The sequence below is a fragment of the Anarhichas minor genome, unplaced genomic scaffold (assembly GCF_050575085.1).
Source record: "Anarhichas minor isolate MPS153535 unplaced genomic scaffold, ASM5057508v1 ptg000001l, whole genome shotgun sequence".
NCBI lineage: Eukaryota > Metazoa > Chordata > Actinopteri > Perciformes > Anarhichadidae > Anarhichas > Anarhichas minor.
Genome location: NW_027466447.1, coordinates 2,779,953 through 2,799,185, shown reverse-complemented (window position 1 = coordinate 2,799,185; position 19,233 = coordinate 2,779,953). Strand labels below are relative to the sequence as shown.

At 38.7% G+C, this 19,233-nt stretch overlaps 1 protein-coding gene across 1 annotated transcript in view; it reads right to left on the bottom strand.

Annotated features, from left to right (window-relative positions):
• The window catches only part of col11a1a (collagen, type XI, alpha 1a), a 77,902-nt gene that overhangs the window by 27,858 nt on the left and 30,811 nt on the right, over positions 1–19,233 (bottom strand). Inside the window, exons 21-39 of the mRNA XM_076095595.1 lie at positions 19,156–19,209; positions 19,009–19,053; positions 18,633–18,686; positions 17,654–17,698; positions 17,047–17,100; positions 15,406–15,450; positions 14,478–14,531; positions 14,273–14,317; positions 12,707–12,760; positions 12,479–12,586; positions 12,302–12,355; positions 10,872–10,925; positions 10,017–10,061; positions 9,770–9,823; positions 9,569–9,613; positions 7,129–7,182; positions 6,448–6,501; positions 892–945; positions 306–413 (exon numbers count right to left, since the gene is read on the bottom strand). Of these exons, the coding sequence (XP_075951710.1) occupies positions 306–413; positions 892–945; positions 6,448–6,501; positions 7,129–7,182; positions 9,569–9,613; positions 9,770–9,823; positions 10,017–10,061; positions 10,872–10,925; positions 12,302–12,355; positions 12,479–12,586; positions 12,707–12,760; positions 14,273–14,317; positions 14,478–14,531; positions 15,406–15,450; positions 17,047–17,100; positions 17,654–17,698; positions 18,633–18,686; positions 19,009–19,053; positions 19,156–19,209 (1,080 nt within the window). The remainder of the gene's footprint in view (positions 1–305; positions 414–891; positions 946–6,447; positions 6,502–7,128; positions 7,183–9,568; positions 9,614–9,769; positions 9,824–10,016; positions 10,062–10,871; positions 10,926–12,301; positions 12,356–12,478; positions 12,587–12,706; positions 12,761–14,272; positions 14,318–14,477; positions 14,532–15,405; positions 15,451–17,046; positions 17,101–17,653; positions 17,699–18,632; positions 18,687–19,008; positions 19,054–19,155; positions 19,210–19,233) is intronic.

Sequence of the window (19,233 nt, the reverse complement as noted above, 5' to 3'; positions counted from 1 at the left end):
TGGCAAAAATCTGCAAAATCAAATTATGTACTATAATTGCAGCTGCATAAGTTAAATTTGATGCCCACTTCTATACTGTTGATCTCTCTATCAACCTCACTGGCTTCATCTCTTCAGTATAACTAACACAAATATAATAAAGCCAATCAGGAAATATAAGCTCACTATGTATACAATATCTGTTACCATAGAAGAGAAGGGGAGCAATGGGGCCATCTCTTGCATTATTACTATACAAAACAAATGAGAAGACTAATCGTAAGGAGTACTTCTCTCCCCTTCAGTACAGTATACTGGACACATACCTTCGCTCCCTCCTTGCCAGCAGCCCCTGGAAGACCCTGCTCACCAGGTGGGCCAGGGGGTCCAGGGTGGCCTCTCTCACCAACAGGACCAGTCTCTCCAGTAGGTCCCTAAGGTGCAATCACACAGTTTGATATCAGTTCAACATAGCAATGATACAATATGGAGAATACAGTTATTCAAGGCCTATTTCATTGATGATGTACATCAATACTTTAGGCCATTAGTCAGTTGCTGTCCAAAATCCAAATAAAAAAAGTATCTATTTCCAAAATGACAGCTGTTATAAACAGATCCATTATCGCTTAGTTGTCTAGACTATTTCTTTTTCTAATAATAAAGATACTAATCATTGAAGAAGGGGCTCCACAATACCACTGACACATTGCTTGCTTTACATCGATATACATTTATATTTTAGCATTGCTTTGAATAGCTGTTATTTTTGCAAACTTACTACATGCTGTATTGCCTTATTCCCAAACGATAAGCTTTTATGGAGGGCTATTTCAATACCCTCCAGATGTCACATTAAAAAATGTGTTCTTTAATAATAAATCTATTCTTTTAATAATTAATTGCTCTTACCTGGGGCCCGACAACCCCTCCTGGGCCTGGTGGACCAGTTTTTCCTTGGAAACCCTGAAGAAAAAACATTACAAAGTCTTATTCATACGGTTTATAATAACAATAAAACACAGCTTATCTATCAAAACCCAGGTAGAGAAACCATAAGGCAGGGGTCTCAAACTCCCGGCCCGCGGGCCGAATCCGGGCTGCCACGTCATTTTATGTGGGCCGCGAATCCGCCACAAAAAAAAAAGTTTAAAAAAATAAATAAATAAAAATAAAAATTTTTAAAGTTAGACTTGATAATAAAAATATCTCCATAGTCGAAATTATGAGATAGAAAGTCATAACTATGATAGACAGTCATAATTCTGAGATAGAAAGTCAAAATTATGAAATAGAAAGTCAAAATGATGAGATACAGATAGCTTTGAACAAAGTTATTGTAATAACTTGTGTTTGATATTTGTCTTTGCTATTTTCTTTAATAGTTTGATCTTTGATAGAGTAATGTGGGTTTCTTAACCCTAAATTAAAAGGATTTAAGTTATAATAACAGAAATGTGCTTGAAAAAAAAAATATATATATATATATATATATATATATATATTTTCATCATGGTCGCCCTTTGTGGGCGACCATGAAAAAATGAGTGAAAATGAGTTTGAGACCCCTGCCATAAGGGATTCCAATTGAACATGTTTCAGATGATAAACCGGGATTAAGGTTTTGGCTTTGTATTACCTTGATGTAGGAACAATGAGTTTTCAGGTTATATTCACAATATCAAGGATTGATTCTATTACATCACAATGCTGACTAGTAAATTACTGTAGGCACAGTTTTTTGATATATTGTATACCTTGATCTCTTCATTGAGAATACATTAATATTACATGGAAATATATTATAGCTTTTAGCCTTTACTGATAAGTAGAAAAGTAGATAAACATGAAACAGACAGGGAGATGACATGCAACAAAGGTCTCTGAATTGTTTCAAACCAGGATATCAGGGCTGATCCTGTACCTTACACAGTATTTGGAAAAAACATTACAATGAACCTTCCACTATATATTTCTAATATCTTGCCAGAAATGCTAGATTCATTAATGCGGTATCTATCTCTCTGGTCTTTTCTATCATTGCACCACCAGATGAAGTATCACATGACCTCAGAGTTTGGCAGTTGCAATTAGGATTGACGAAGCCGACAGGCAACAGAGGGACGCAAAGCAGACGAAGGTCACTTGATATGTCATTGTAATTATGAATCCCATTGCTTTTCATGTAGCTGGTCTTGCAAACCAATTGTACACAACCTGCACAGCACCAACTGATAAGGAGCCAAAGCAAATAAGTAGCTGGGGCCACATTAAACAAACTTCCTAAGGCTACATCCACACTACTCTATTTCCATTTTAAAAGGCAATTATTGTGTTATGTTTGCACTGAGCATCCACACTACTATGAAGTTTTAGAGCACCGAAAACAAAGGAGCTTAGAAACGCAACCGAAAGCCGGGTAAGTTTGAAAACTCATCAGCCTTGATTATCGATCCACTACCAGTGATTTGTTTCAACATGGATAACGGATTACAGGCATTGCTGACCTTGTTGTCTATACTAACAGATGTTGTGCAGTTCAATTCTGCATTTCATTTTACTACCACTGCCGACATGCGGAGGAAGCAGCTGTTATTTAAGCACTTAGCGAGCGCCGTTATCAGCCCTACGGAGCGGACGTTTTCAGTCACGGTTTGCGGCTTTGAGGAGGATGATGGACACAAGACTTTCCTTTTCTTATTGATGCTTATTTTAGTCTGCACATCTATTGTGAAATCCACACAGAAACTGTAAACAAACAAAAGCATTAATTGCTCTCCAGTGCAACAGGGACAAAAACAGACAAACGAGTAAACGAGTAAGACACGTGTGTTGACCAAATGTATTGACCTGTAATCTAGTAAACTTGTATTTGTAAGAGTTAATTTTAAAGTACATTTGATGTGTGTGTGAGAGAGATAGAGCAAGACCGGCAGCCTTGCAACTAAATTTGAAAAATAAAACTCAAACAGAAATCTTTCTGTTTGAGTACATAGAGGAAGATTAGAGTAGAGGAAGAGTATCAAGCACGGCCTTTTATTATTAAAGACTACTATAATATTTTGATGTATTTTCTGTAACTAAGCAACCAATCTACTTCCTGTTTACACCAGCACCCGCATGCCCAGTGTACGTGAATAGTCATGTGATATTTGTTTTCAGGCGGCTAGTATGGGCGGAAATCATTTAGAAAATGGAAACTCATTTGATGTTTTAAAACCCCGGTTATAAACGAAAACTATTAGTTTAGTTTTAGTGTGGATGTAGCTTGAGTCCGAAATCCAATCTTCTCTCAGTTTAGGATGTCATTTGGGATTTTTTAATATAATAAAAACATGTTTCCTAACTGCATTTTGGGAAAATTTAGCATTTAGCTATTACAGAACTGTCCTAACTAATGAATTCAAAAATAACACCAGCACTGATATTAGGTCTGTATGGCAATGCAATGCAACTGGAAAACACATGAACACCAAAATCGAATGATTGAAAGGCTATGTATCGCAACCGCCAGGACAATGACTTTTGAATTTGATAGACAAGGAGGCTCTGCTAGTGCTTGTACAGATAACAAAAGTATTTTGTGAGGGTTGACTTCCAGACTGAGGTTGCAGATTTGTCTTCAACATCACAGCCTTGCATCTCATGTATCATCACAGAGGTCACCAAAGCTATCTGTACTTTTTTTTGTCCATGATGGCAAGTTAGCAAGCAAATGAGAGCCATTCAAAATATGGCTTGTCCATCTCGAGAGGTCGAAGTTAAGATAGGACGAGCAGTTAGGATATTTTTCTGTAATGAGGCCCCTGGTGAATAAAGTAGTGTGTCTAACATCAAAAGACCCCTACAAGTTTCTATGAGAGTTGATGAGCCAAACCAGAGCTGAAATGCCAGGGAATATTGAGCTTACTTTAGATTTTTACTGTAGCAAGACACCTGACTCCAATGGGATGATAATGTTGCTCTAACTCTGCTGAATGTGTAATTAGGCATCTGGCAGCTCATAGGCCGATGGCGTTATCATTCTGCCAATGTGTTTTGGAGTTTCCCTGCTTCATAGCTGTCAACAACTGCATGCAGCTTTACAAATTTACAAATCTGAGTAAGAAAAAAAAAAACAACGTTACCTGATGAAAATATATAAATAAGCAATTGCTTAATTTTGCTGTGCCCTGCATAAATCCAAACCACTTTGCCATGCATTTTTTGTTGCACAAGTTTACATTCACAGTATGCGGTTGATTTGCATTGCAGCATTCCCTATGGAGATGCTTAAGCGGATTCAAACAGCCGAACAGGAAAAGCAAAAAAAGACAGAAGTTCAACATCTCAAGAATCGACTCCAAAACTGCAGCACGAATCAGATGAACTTCTGTCTCCCGGGGAGAGTAACAATCCAATCTGCATTGGCTTAAGTCTTCTTCCAAGTACATAGTATAGTAGTATAGTAGTATAGTATGAAGATAAAAAATGTCTGGTATCTTGAACATATATTTCATAATTGAGACATATCTGCCATCTATATCGGAGTTTCTTTCTTCCCAGACATATGAATATGTAATGCTTTAAGATAGAATGTCATGAATGAAACAGTAAGACTCAACTAGTGCCAGGGAGTGATTAGCATAAAGCAAACATATCAAACTCCAAGGTTAGAGTGTCGGGTGCCCACACTGACTTTTCTACTTTGACTTTCAATTTTCTGCTGATTTCCATTTGATCTTTGAATCCCTCAGTCATCAAACTCCATACACAACCTATATTCACTGAGGTATTGCATTTCGAAATAATTTCAATTGCAACTTATTATCCTACAACCAAACAAAGTTTTCAAATCCAAGCTCTTAGAAGAACGATCCTGAACGACTTATGACTCCAGGCCTATTGATCACTGTGTTGTGATTTATGGTGATGTATTATTCAACGGAAACCCTCAGGCCATGCTGTCACAGCATCAACCTTGATTCAGAGACAGCGATTCAAATCTTTATTTGCACTTCCTCAAATGCAAGTTCTGTTGCAGTGAATGGCTGCCTATAAGCATCTTTATTGCTGTGATCTATTCTCATATTGGATGCTTGTGGAGTATGTTCATCAGCACGTAGATCCACAGCCATAAACACCTTGATGAAGACTCTATCGTTGTAGCTTGAATAGCAGCAAAGGCAAAGGCAAAGGGAAGCACTCATGTGTGGCATATTACATTATCTATAGGAAAGAGGCAGGCGGAAAGGGAAGCTTTAACGATAGAGGCGATGATCTGTCAAGCTTTTAGTAGAATTTATTGGCCCCTGAGCCTCGTCAAACCAAGGTGCACTGATGCATACCAAGTACGGACGAATCGAAGTTGAGAGCAGGGATTGCAACTAGATCAAATCAAAGTTTGCTTTGTTTTTGTTTGTTGTCACATAAATCTTATGTCCCATGGGATACACCATCTACGCATCAATACATCTTCAGTTCAGATTTAGTATAGCCATTTCTCATTAAGCTCATCTGCATTTTGAAAAAAAAAAAACTACATGAACCATCATTCAGTGCTGATGCAACACATTTCAATTCTGCTGGTTTTTGTTATACTTCAGCTACACTATTATTGCTCAATTATTTCAGAGCAGGCAATGCAACACAAGGACACCTTGTTGCAACTGGACAATCTGTCTTCAGCATCCTTCCATTGCATATTTGTAAACTTCAAAAATATAACAAGATAGGAACTGCATCAGGGAGGGATGGTTCCCCAGCTCCCTCAAGTCCATCTCTATGAGATAGGAGTCTGAGCCATCTGGATTTACTCAGACAGAATGAAGAGTGTGTGTGTGTGTGTGTGTGTGTGTGTGTGTGTGTGTGTGTGTGTGTGTGTGTGTGTGTGTCTACATGTGTAAATAGAGACAAGACAAGCAGACAGACTCGCAGAAAATGTTCGCAGGGGTTTTTAGAGTTCTGCTTTAAGAGACATGTCTGCTCCTTTGGCATCCCACTGAGATGTTGTATCACTGATTGTAATCACCTGCATACAAGGGCAATCGAGATAAGATTTGGAGGAGGAAGAGTGGGGAGATTCAATTGAAGTGCAGCCCACTGATTGGGAGGATCAGATCCGTCCTTCAATCGAAAGGTAATTAGAAGATGGAGAGCTAAAAAGCTCTCGTTGGCAACTTTACCCTTAAAGGCAATAAGCAACTGAGTACCAGCCATTAACACAACAAAAGTCATTTTTGCAGGATTAAAACAAGATGAGCCTGAGCACTGAGAGGATACTCCTGATTAAACGTTGCTGTCACACTCTTGCATTTGCTTTTGCAGTGGAAATATACCAAATCTGTCCAAGTGTGAGAAATGATGTTGTATTGTGTTTCCAGGTCGATGTGAGGTCTTCAGTTTGTACACTCAGCAGGACGTTAGAGGCTGAGCCAAACAGGAGCCACACAGGTGAGTGAAAGCTCAAACAGGATCTTTAGGACTCACCGTCTCACCACGCTGACCAGGGTGTCCGGGCAGCCCGTCCTTTCCAGGTGGTCCCTGTTAGAAATCAAGACACACACTTAGTAGGAAACCAAGTACATACATCACAATGACATACACATCTTAAGTGAATGATGGCACTATGACATTGGCCCTATTGCTGAAATAGAAGGGATGTTTTCCAAGCAATGATGTCTTATTATTGCAGAATTGTGTAAATGCTTTGTAAGCACAATATATGATATAAACATATTTTTCAGACAGTAAAGTCATAGTTAGACTACTAGAACACTAATGAAAAAATAACAGGTTCTGTTGAAAGGAACAACATCATTCGCTGACGGCTCAGAGTCAGCTATGTATCTAAGCTGAATCGATAGGTGGAAATTACCCCTTGTCTGGGGAGTGAGAAAATGGGTTCTGCTTCAGTAACAGTTAGACTAATGATCCCCGCACAGAATTAGGGATATTGCTATGTATTACTGCACCCCTGAACTCTTCAAATTGAATCAATTCTGACTGATAATGTTTGCAAATGAGGCTAATTTGCCACTGAAACAGTAGGAAGAGGAGAATAGACACTGAACACCAGGAACTAGCGGCAGAACATACAGCCTCACTGTTGTTTTTACACTACATTGATCTATGAAGTGCGAACACTGTACAGGAAGGACAATTACTTACAGGGGGGCCTTTTGGTCCAGAGAAGCCCACTGGTCCCTGAGGTCCTTGAGGCCCCTGCAGTAGACAAACCAAAAGTTAGATTAATGAGAGATGCACAAAGAATAAAGTCCTGAGGTGGCTTAGTGCATCATGCAGAAAGAAAAGCAAAACAAAACATAACAGTGACAAGTTTAATAAGTTGGAAGGATATAAGGCTGTCACGCTTTTCACTATCAGCCATGCCAAAAGAATTCACAATAACTATATTATCGGATTATCTACAGAAAATTTGAAAATAATAATGCTATCAATTAAATTCATCTTTATTTTTGTTTACTGTGTGATTTGTCTCTTTTTAATTACACTCAAAATAGTTGTGAGTCCATATTTTCATATGTGTATTATTAACATGATATCCATATTTCATTTTTTAAATAACACGGTCATCATCAATATGTTCCGGTATATCACAACACCCCTAGAAGGATATCACGTGGACTATGAAATATGACTATTTTCAGAGGAGCTTGACAAAGCAAGTTAAAGCTATTCAGTACAAAAAGTGATCTAAAATAATTGCTGTCAGGTGAGTCATTGTTCACCAGGTCATTGTAGTGAGCACAATGAAGTGGCAAAATGCTTCAAAAATCTTTTTTTGGTGGTAATTTAGTGGCTCAAGTCTGGGAGGAGTATTTAAAAAGAAAGATTCTGAGTGAATACACGGCTTAGTAAAATAGGGTCACTTCCTGTCAAACGCCAAACAATGATATTGCAGGGACAAGGTAAAAATAATTTTATACAAGCCAGACATTAGGTTTGTTTTCTATTGAAGGCTTTAGCTGAAGCCATTAGAAAACTGATAATTAAAACACATTGTGTCCCTTACTGTACAGAGTGAGGTATGTTAATCAGCTAACAAAGCATATTTAATTACATATTTTATTCAGTGTATGTACCCCTCTAAGCTGAAGTGCATTTACATATTTGATTGGTATTTTTAATGACGCAATGATGGTTGAGCGAAGTGAAAAATGAGACAAATGAAGAGAGGAAAGTGGGACCGACATCATCACACAAACGGTGAGAATCTGGAATGTGAAGAAAAAGAGGTCAGTGTGCCACTTATACAATGTTACTGAAAGAGATGAGCCTATTCAAAAAGTGTGTGCTGAAGTTTGTTAAAAATGAAATATGTTGATGAAGTGAAAAAGTGTTTTTGGAAAGCTACATAACAGTACATTGTTGAGGTAACATGACGGTTTAGGATTCAGTGGTATTAAATCATTTACATATAAACTATCCAGTGCAAATTGATTCAATCTTTTGCACTCTCATATAAACATGCCTCAAAGCTGACTTAGTAATTTAACTGTAATCATATTTATCCATCACAGTTTACTTTACCTCTCTTTTGGGACTGGGTCAAAAGCGGAAAATCCAGTAGATCGAAGTAGATTCTAACCAACCCAAGCACTAACCTACACCTTCACAGTTGAGTATTCGTAGAACTTGGGCCCTTAATTAAATGATGCTCATGATTCAGACTCCAGGGTGACATTGGAAATACTGAATGTGACTATTTTAGGCAATGAGGAGTAAGATACTGTACTTTACTGCTGCCTTTACATTCTTGTTTTTGACTTCATCTTACAGAGGTGAGGCTCTTTTTTCTGATGAACTTGCTTTGTCACAGTTAGAAATATCCATTTCTCCCCCTGTAGTGTTAAAATGTCTATGCAAACTGAGCAATTGCTGCAGCTGTCTTTCTTGTTTCATGCCTTCTTTGGCCTTCACTAGATTCCAATCAATGTTTCACGTTTGCTTTGTTACACAGCAAAATGAAATTGCACTAAAACTGGAAATCGAACTAAATCGAATGAAATATTTAAAATGAGGTGCCACTGCTTAATGTGAAGCAACTGCAGAGATAATTTACTTTGCCACTTTTTGTTGTCGCTTCAGTTTAAAACTCTGTAAATGAGAAATGCACTTTATTTCAACTCTGAGAACCAATGTCAAAGCAAAGGGATAACAAACTGAAATGCTGCTGTCTGTTGAATGAAGATAGGAACAGGAACATGGCATTAAAGCAAAACCCAAATGACAGCAGCTGTTCTACATAGCAGTATGTGTACAGTGTGCTAAGCTGCCCTAACCAGTAAACTTATGAATTGTTTTGGGGCAAGTAAGACTTAGAGCAAATAATTCCTTTAAGTCGATGAAATGGAAGACACAAAGACACAATCAATTAAAGTTAATTCAATCAAAAGCTTTACCAGCAAAGAGTCATTGATTTTGAATGACTTAATTATTTTCAGTTAACCCTAACTGATCTTTTTGCCTTTCGAGGAAAACTTCTTGTGGGAGCAAAAAAAAGTATAAAAAGTATGTTTAAGTCTAAATATCATCATATTGGAGGTGGATTGCAATGAATGGCCTATAGACAATATAATAGACTTACTCTCTCTCCAGGACCGCCTGGAGGGCCATCGTTGCCTGCTGTGCCCTGCAACACACAACCACAGATCATCATCAGTTGATATTTAGATATGTTTAAAAATGTATCATGTTTTCATTGGTCAAGAATCATTTCTGCTTGATAGTACAGCCCAGTAAAAAGCCCAGTAAAAAGCCAAAAATCTGTTTAGGACATCTGGTGTACCTTGGGACCGGGTTTTCCTGTTGGACCTCTGGCTCCTCGGCCCCCACGGGGACCCTACAGAGAGAGAGAAAACTCCAGAGTCAAACAGAAAGCCTGGTTATGTGCAGCAAGTTATAGCAGTCTGATGTGAATATGTCAAATCCTAAAACTGTTAGAACGTAAATAATTCAGTTGGATACAAGATGAGTTGATGCTATATTACAGTTGTTTCATTAATCATGGAAATCATGGAGTGAAAGATACGTACCGTTGGACCTCTTTGCCCTCTTGGACCAGATTTGCCTGCAATGCCCTGTTACATAACAAAGAACAAAACATTTGAGGCACCCACAAATACTTCCTGTTTATCATTATTCAACATTAATTCACTCCTGACAGCACTATAACACCTGTACAACAGAATAGGGCTCACTTAACTAAGGCCAAACAGCCACAGAACAATTTGTTTCCTGTTCTACATAAACAGCCTCAGACTCCTTCATTTTAAGAGATAAACTACAGTAGTTGAGATGAATACAATTTTTCTAATGTTTCAGTGCATTGATACACATCTTTACCCAACGTGAGCTTGGTGTATTACGACTAATATCTTTGTTAGATATAAGGAAATAAGAAAACAAAAGGTTACATTCAAATGACAACATTGACAAAACGTAGTGGAACAACATGCACTCCTAGCTAATTTCTTACCACCGCTACATTCATTTGAAATAGATACTTTTTCAAACACTAACTCCATGAATCAACTGTTTTATTAAGGTGCATTAAGCCAGGGATATTTTGGCCATCTCATACTTAACTGTTGAAAGTAAAACCTGTACCATTAACTCTTTCTCAGCAGTTCTTAAAATTGTGTGCGAGCGCCTTCTTTTTTCAAGCCTATAAATGGTGAGAGGGGGCTCGATGAAAGCACGATGGTTTCCACGTCTTTTGTTCTCTCCTCAACATTGATTTTGCTGCTGTTATTTTTTTGTGCCAAGTCACCATACAGATGCCTTTATGATAGGAATCAATTTTCTTTTGTGCTGGGAATTGATGGCGTGGTGATTTTCATACACAAACAGGCAAAGGATGTCTTCTCAGTGAGTGTGTGTCTTCTTACCCTGGCTCCTTTCTCGCCGTTGGCTCCAGGGAACCCAGGGAAACCACTCGAGCCCTGTTATTAGGAGAGGGAGATATCATGGAGGGGAAACAAGGGAGAGGCTGTACGGGTCAGGGCATGCATGATAATGAGGGCTCATCCTGTACTGTATCTATCTGTACTACTGTTTGATATCTACACTGTAGTTTCACACAGTTAACACAATGGCCCTTATATAAAATTTTAAGAATTTTTCACAGTGTTACGGTAATGGAAGTCATCCGTTTTGTATTCTAAAACACTTGTTTTTCTAAAAAATATGTCTCTATTCCACTTGAGCACCACTATTTCATTCAATGAACCTTTTTAAATTGTAAAACACATTCTCAATATTCCTGTGAAGTGAAAGTTTGACATAAAAATAACCAAACATTCAAAATTCACAAACTTTCCCCACTCTGGTATCTCTACAATGTTTATCAAGCTAGCAGAGTAGAGGACGTTTCTGGGGCAAATTCTCTAAACTATGATTATGTGGGGAACACACGCACATACAAAGAGAGAATCGGACTTTAAAACAAAACAAAAGGCTTCGCACAAGACCCCTGTAAACACAAGACAAGGTGACATGATTTTTTTCTTTAGTCAAACTCTGTTATTAGGGGGCTTACCCATTCTGCACCACCTTACCACACATTGCATTGGGACATTCAATAAAAATGTAATCAATGACAAACCATAACTTCCTCCAAATATGTTTAATACATTATGTGTTATAAGCTTTTGTAGAACTTTGATTTACTTATTGATTTAGTTCATTATGTTTTCAGATTGGAGGATACATACAAGCCAGATTTTTCTTTTTAAACCTGGCAAATCAAAAGTTGTTCTTAGTAAATGGAATATAGAAGAAGATAGAATAGAAATATACTTTATTCATCCCCAAGGGGAAATTCGTCTGTGGCAACAGTAATCTTTAAAGCATGATGTTAACTACCCATTGATAAAGCAATTAGTTACTACTTATATGCCCTTTGTAATTTGTGCTTTATTAAAAAGTGGTACCAACATTTCTGCAGGTACCATCCCTAAGAAAGATATAGGGCGTGCTTCATTTTCAGAACGGTCACTTCCAAAATGTTTCATCAAACCAGCGTGTATATTATGTATTAGATAAATGATCTGCACTAAAGCCTTTATGCTCCCCAGGAATGCAGGTAACACTTATCTTCTGTCACGCTCTACTGGTTCTGCACTAAGATGGTTTATCTTCAAAATCTACGTGTTTTCGCGATGAACAGTTTCTAATAATTCTATTTATGGTAAATCCATTTCATGTGAAATCATCAGGCTGTCCAGTGGGGACGCTTTGGTTATGCCAGTGTACAGTGATCACTGTGACGTCTTCACAGCTCTGATAACAGAGCATACTGGTGCAGTATTGTTGTTACCTTCGGTCCTTGTCTTCCTGGATAACCTGGCAATCCTGGAACACCCAGTTTACCCTGAGAGACATTAACAGCACGAGTCATCAGCCCAGCAACACAACTTTAGCACATTCAAAAGAGATGAAAACATATGATTCTTCGATTGGCTTTTTAACACCCTTGGTCATTGAGCCCTAATACCTTTTCTCCAGCAGGACCAAGGGGACCCGAGTCTCCGTTGGGGCCAGATCGGCCTTTGGGACCCTCAGGACCATCCTCTCCACGGGACCCAATCATGCCAAGCTCACCCTACAACCCAAAGACATACAGAGACTATCACGTAATGTACAGTAGTTGCCTCCATGTAAAGACTAAAGATCTGACTGGACATGTAGGAAGTTATTTTTAATGACAGATGGTGGTCCTCACCCGGTCTCCTTTGATTCCCATGTCTCCCTTGAAACCTGGGAAACCATCCTCACCCTAAAATGAAACAAAAACAAGTTTTGCATTTGGCAGCAATCATTCCTTGACATCATTATATTGTTATTTAAGGCATTTGTTTATTTCCGACTGAGACACATTACAATGGACTATTTTCTTCATTTCACTGGGGAACTTATTAAGTCTCCTGACGTTTTCTGTTCACTCTGTGATGCTGCTCCCTGCTGGCCAGATAGAGGAACAGCATAAGCAAAGAACTCTGTTAAGCTGTCGGGCTGTGCTTTATTTACATAGGCTCTATGTTTAGCACCTGCACCAACTGATTTTAGGTATTTGTAACATATTGACGTAATAAATTAAATTTGATGATCAGATACAACATTTTAAAAAACATTTTTCAGCAAAACATTGAATGGAGCAACCATAGAGCAATTTTGTGATTTTTAATTGAACCAAAGTCCTAACTATAATCCAATGGACACTGAGGGGCACTACTGACTTCAGCAGGACCTCTGTCTCTTTTCTTGTGCACTCTCTCTCTCTGGTCTGTCACTTGTCCATGTTTTCAACCCTATCTGATGCATAATGCAGCGCTGAGCATGTCTGTTGCCAGCAACTCGCATCACGAAGACCACACACACACACACACACACACATACACAAACACACACACCTGAGGTAAAGAGCATCCTTTATTCATAACAAACCCCTTCTCCTCAAGGTTTGGCTTTGGAATATCTTGCTACAGTATAAATAATTCAATGATTCCAAGAAAATAAGAACAATGATATGAATACTTTCATTGTAGTGAGAACTGTATTGATCTTAAATAAATGTCACGCATATTAAAAGGCAGCTTAGTTTAAATTCGACATGGCGAAACACACAGTCACACACTTCAAAAGTGCTTGAGATGGATTGCAGTGTTCTTTGAAACCAAAAGCCTCGAGCATGACAGCTTTACATTCAACAACTGATTGAGGGTCACTCCAGGAAAGGCTCTGTCTCCACTGAAGATGGCTATCGACTGACCTCTGCATGGTTCTTTCAGGCTGCAGCAGCCGTCCACTCCAGCTCAAAAGAGCCAAAACACAGTTGGAAGGACAGGTAGACAGCCGCCGTTACAGACAGAATATCTGTGACATGAATATATTTATGGGCTGTTCCCAAACTTTATTTTGCTGTCTTCACCTTCATCACAAAGTGAGTGAAGTTTGGACAAACACATACAGTATTTGCAAAAGCACGTTTAAACTGTAGCCTGTTGATTCAACTTGTCAAAGTACTTTTTAAACAGCACTTCCAATACAAGATAGAGATCTTAATTGGATCGCTGTGCTATTGTAGATTAAGAAGATCACATTTTAGCACAGCAGTTGAAATAAATAGTTTCCAGTGGCGTCAGAAGTCCGAATATTTACTTAATCTTTGTTGATTACATTAACATTCATCATATGATTCGTATCCTGTTGGGGCTGCTAAGTGGCTATAATCTGGGAGGTACATTGAAAAATGATGTGGAAACAATTTAGCATTCTAAGAAGCTTTTACCTTCTCTCCCTTGCCTCCCTTGAGACCACGGACACCATCAGCACCCTATTGGACAGGAAAGAGAGATAAGAATAACATTACAAACATAACAGAATGCAATACAATACCATTATGTACAATATATTAAAAGGAGGACTTTATCTGGTGAGGAATAGTAAATACGGCTGATCATGTGGGCATTTGATTGACCGAACTGAAACCGTACCTTGACACCACGAGGGCCAGGATAACCAATAGGACCCTGTGGACCTGAGGGACCCTGGAGAGTCAAATAGAGCATGGTTATGATAGTAAATGCGTTACAGTGAGGAAGATGGAGGTGTTCACAGATGGGATGTAGCACATTACCGTATAAATAAATTAAATTATACATTTATTCTAGTTACTGTAATTTAGGAGATTATGAATGATATAGCTCAATTGAGGTTACTAATTATATTTTCCAATACATTGACTAATGTAAATACTTTATCTTGAATTAACTGTGCTCTGCATTACAACGGCTCTCTATTATAATTGTATCAGAAACTGGCCAATGCTCATAAAACTTACCGTACTATTAAATATTATTGCCTGACGACATATTTCTTGAGCCAAATGCAAAGACAACGACTTATCACTGGCTCTAAATGACTATGTTTACTGACACTATGAAAGTCAAATGACAATCACATGACACAAAAAACACATACTTCATTTGAGAATCTTAACTTCATTAATGAAAAACATACAATTTATAATGTCAAAAAATATGTCATTTTTCCTTTGACAGCTAACCACATTATTATCACTTGTGTTGTCGTCAAGATAGTTGGTTAAATGTACAACCTAGTTGGTTAAGTAAAACTAAAAGGCACATGGCGATGCTTCTGACTGTGAGTATTAGAAATAATCAATAAAAGTAATTTCATGTATCTATGTAGACAAACATGTGACGTTATCCTTGTGTCCTTTTAGATTACATGCAGACAAGACTTACCTTTGGAGTAAATATAAAGGAGTTACTGTACATTTTATACTACTTTTAGCCCTTCAACTGCACTAAGACATGTTGGTAGTTTTCCACAGCATCAAACATACATATAAATACATATCTCACCCAAATGACTCAAATCCTTCATAAATACACCTACCAGGGATCCTTTCTCTCCAGGTGGACCCTCCTTACCAGGATGACCCTGTGAAATAAGCGTTCACAAAGTGATTAAAAGTGCTAGTTACAATGCTGCTTTCTAAACTAAACACTCAACACAGTGTGAACAAATGTTTGTTATTCAGCTAGTTGATGCTAAAATGTATGATGTTGAAGCATCTGTGTCTGTGAATTGGCATCATTATCTACAGGGGGTCAGGTTTGTGTTGTCCTGCTCTCGATGGCTTCGCCAAGCAACAAACATATATGAGAATGAGAGCCTAACTTCTCAAAGGCTCCTGCCAACTTATGAGCATGTCTTTGTTAAAGCTCACAAAGAGCAACCTTCAGAAAGAGCAACCTTCATATGCCTTTTGAAACCAAAGCGGAGCCGTGTTGGACCCATATAAAACACGGTAAATAACTTCAGCCTTTTGTCTGATTCACCCAAACAACGCAGGTTTTTCCCTGTTTCTTTATGTGAAAGACATGTCAGTGTGCACAAGATGGTGTTTTTTTTTCTACTGCACAAATTCAGTTCTGTGCCTTAATAGCCACTTGCGTGGTGGCCAATGGTGGTGTCAGAGTGATGGGGCAGGTAGACATGCCCATACAGACGGCTTGAAACACACCTTCACACACACACATATGGAAACCTTTAGCTGCAAACACCTGGCACTTCCAATGTGAGGTGTGAGGTTGAGGCAGAAGGCTGTAAATCACTAGGCTCTGGGGCTTGAGGGCAACTAAGGGCTGCTTGCTCCTTGAATTTACACACCTCTCCTAGCGAGGGCAGAAAGGGAGGAATGACATGAGCTGCTGCAGGTCTAGAACAACAAAACTCAAAGGCACATTTCTTATATGTCTTCGCCTTGAGAGATTTCTGAGGGACAGTTCCACAGTGTTTCACAAAAAGGCTCTGTGTGTGTCATACACCAAAAGGGTAAACCGATCGAAATAGTCTCTCCGCTTTTGTTGCTCAAAAGAATAGCAACTTTTTCAAGAAGACACACTTGTTTAAATTCTAAAATGCAGTATTATGCAGCTGGTTACATTTTTAGATGGAGATTAGTAGTTATGTCAAGATTTAAACTAACCCAAATAAAATGATATTAATATAATCAATATCATTTCTTGTTTATAAACATGGCTGTTCCCTTTATGATGGCCACTGATAACATTTTAACAAGTGTCAAGTGACTTGTGAGCTGAGAATGGTTTGAAACTGGAGGACTGGCTGTAGAGTAAACAATCTCACATACTACCTGACCTGCATGCCGTGTCCATATTATGTGTAACCGTTTTATGAGGATATCACAGGTCATCAGATCTGGTTTAAAAGGGTCATATACAGGTCAGCTCTGTGTTGGGAGTCGTGGGTTGAACTTGGTGTTGAAAAGAAAACTCAGAATGTAACCACCTCTACATCCACCACTTTACTAATTCCCTCAAAGCAGTTTTTACATCATGTTGAGTTGTCGAAGTGTCTATGTGTATGTACTATCAAATGCAATTGACAAGAGTTTCCGAAACAATAGTTTTAGTAGTGAGGTTTTGGTGGAGTAAAGTGGAATCATGTTTCTGTTTGTGTGTGTTATACTGATATACTGTATGTACGTATATAGGTGATAAGAGCACGCACAGGAGGCCCATCAGCTCCGGGTAATCCAGGCAACCCCGACCTGCCGTGAGGTCCCTGTATGGAGAAAAAAAAAGATCAGAGGTTACAAACAAGAATTCTCTATTACCGAGACGACAGAGTATCTGCAGATTCCAATATCATTTTTTTTATGACCTTTCATTTGTTACCTGCAGTTGGTATAAGAGAGCAGACTGATTTAACATGGCTAGTCAAATTATTTCACTACACATGTTCAGTTTAGGTTAAAAAGCAGAAGAAAGACGCAATGACCAGCTCTATTCGGTAGATACAAATGAGTGATTAGCGATTTATCATTATCCTTATTGTTAGTGTTATTTACATTATAAATAACATTGACTTGACTTAACGAAAACATCTACATTTTGTCTTGATACTTAATGAGAAAAGCCAAAAGTTAGCACAATCTAAAAAGTACAGAAATCAAGAAACTAAACAGTTTTGAAATGTAGATTATGAATTAACTTTGGCTAATCAATACTTTCTTGCGATTGACTGATTTTTTTTAAAAATTTGATGTCATTCTTATTGCGCTTCAATTTTGTATGTACGTTTTCCACAAAACAATTACAAAAAAAAGGTTACATACTTTTTCACCAGGTGGTCCGATGGGGCCTTGAGGACCAGGAAGACCCTATGAGACAGAGCCACATAGAAATGAGAGTATGTTGCAATGGCAACAACAAGCATGCTTAAACACACACACATACATACACGAGAAACTGAAGAGTTTGTTGGAGTTGTAAATAGTTGAGCAAGTGAGGGATTGTTCAACTGGTACCTTTGTGTGTGCGTGTGTGTGTGTGTGTGTGTGTGTGTGTGTGTGTGTGTGTGTGTCTTTGTGAGAACCATTTTGAGCTTTAAACCGTGAGAGTGAGGACATTTTTCAAAGTCAAGACATTTTGGCCAGTCCTCTCCTTCAGACAGTCCCTCAAAGGCCTGTTGGAGGGTTCAGACTTGGTTTTAAGGTTTAGGATAACATTTGGTGTGGGTGTGGGTGAGAGTTAGGGTACAGGTTAGGTTTTGGTATTAACTTGTGAGGTTAGGGTAAGGGGCTATAGAATTGACATGCATTATCTCAATGAGTGTCCTCACAAGTATAGAAGTACAGGGTTGTGTGTGTGTGTGTGTGTAACGAGAGGGGTCTGTAGGCATATTAGCATCTAGCATGCGTGTGGTACTGCATGCACTTAAATATTTGTGTTTCTATAAATGCCTTTTTATGTGTGTGTGTGTGTGTGTGTGTGTGTGTGTGTGTTGCAGGGGTAATTTGAGGCACTGAAGCTTGCTCCAACAGGTGTGGCAGCTTTGCAGGAATTCCACGAACATGAATAAGATGCTTTCAACTGCACCAACCCCGAAACATCCCCCTTTCCGAGGTGCTTTTGGAGAGCTGCTTTCCTCTGTGTGTGGAGTTTGTGGTGGGTGATACAGGCAGCAATAAGGCCTAAAACAAGTGTGTCTGTGGCCACTGCACTGTATTAACACATCATGGTGCATGCATCAACACTGCACTCTGTCTTTGCCGCTGTCATCAGGTGTCATGGGTGCATGATAGATTCGTTTACCTGTGTTCCGGGGATTCCCTGCTGCCCGGGTGGGCCTGGTTCTCCTTGTGGTCCCTGAAAAAAGGTGGAGTCTGTCAAAACTAAACACTAGTCCCTGAGTAATCCTCTGTCCCAAATACTGCCACTTGAATTACACAAATTATTGTCATTGTCAACAATCAGGTGGGTTCCATCCAACCTTCTGCCTATAAACAGCATAAACTATGACAGCGTGTAAACATGCTTCATTTTAACAGAATAAGTGCTTCTTCCTAACCGAGACAGTGCAAAGTTATAGAAACAGTAGTTTACAGCTCAGACAACCTCCTAAAACTCTGCATCCTTAGGAGCTGAGCAACATATAAGTCAGTTTAGTAGGAGAAAGTTTTGTTCATACCATGTTTCCTTTGGAACCAGGAGGCCCGTCAACCCCAGCAACACCCTGCGAAGAACAAGTCAGAAAAGATCCACGTTACCTTATATCAATTTCTTTCACACACAAACTAATATCAGAGAAAAGGGTAATAAAGGTAATGGTACGTACAGGAGATCCAGGGGGTCCAGGAGAACCACGAGGTCCCAGCAAACCTCTAGGACCCTGTGAAGAATGAGAAGTAATGAT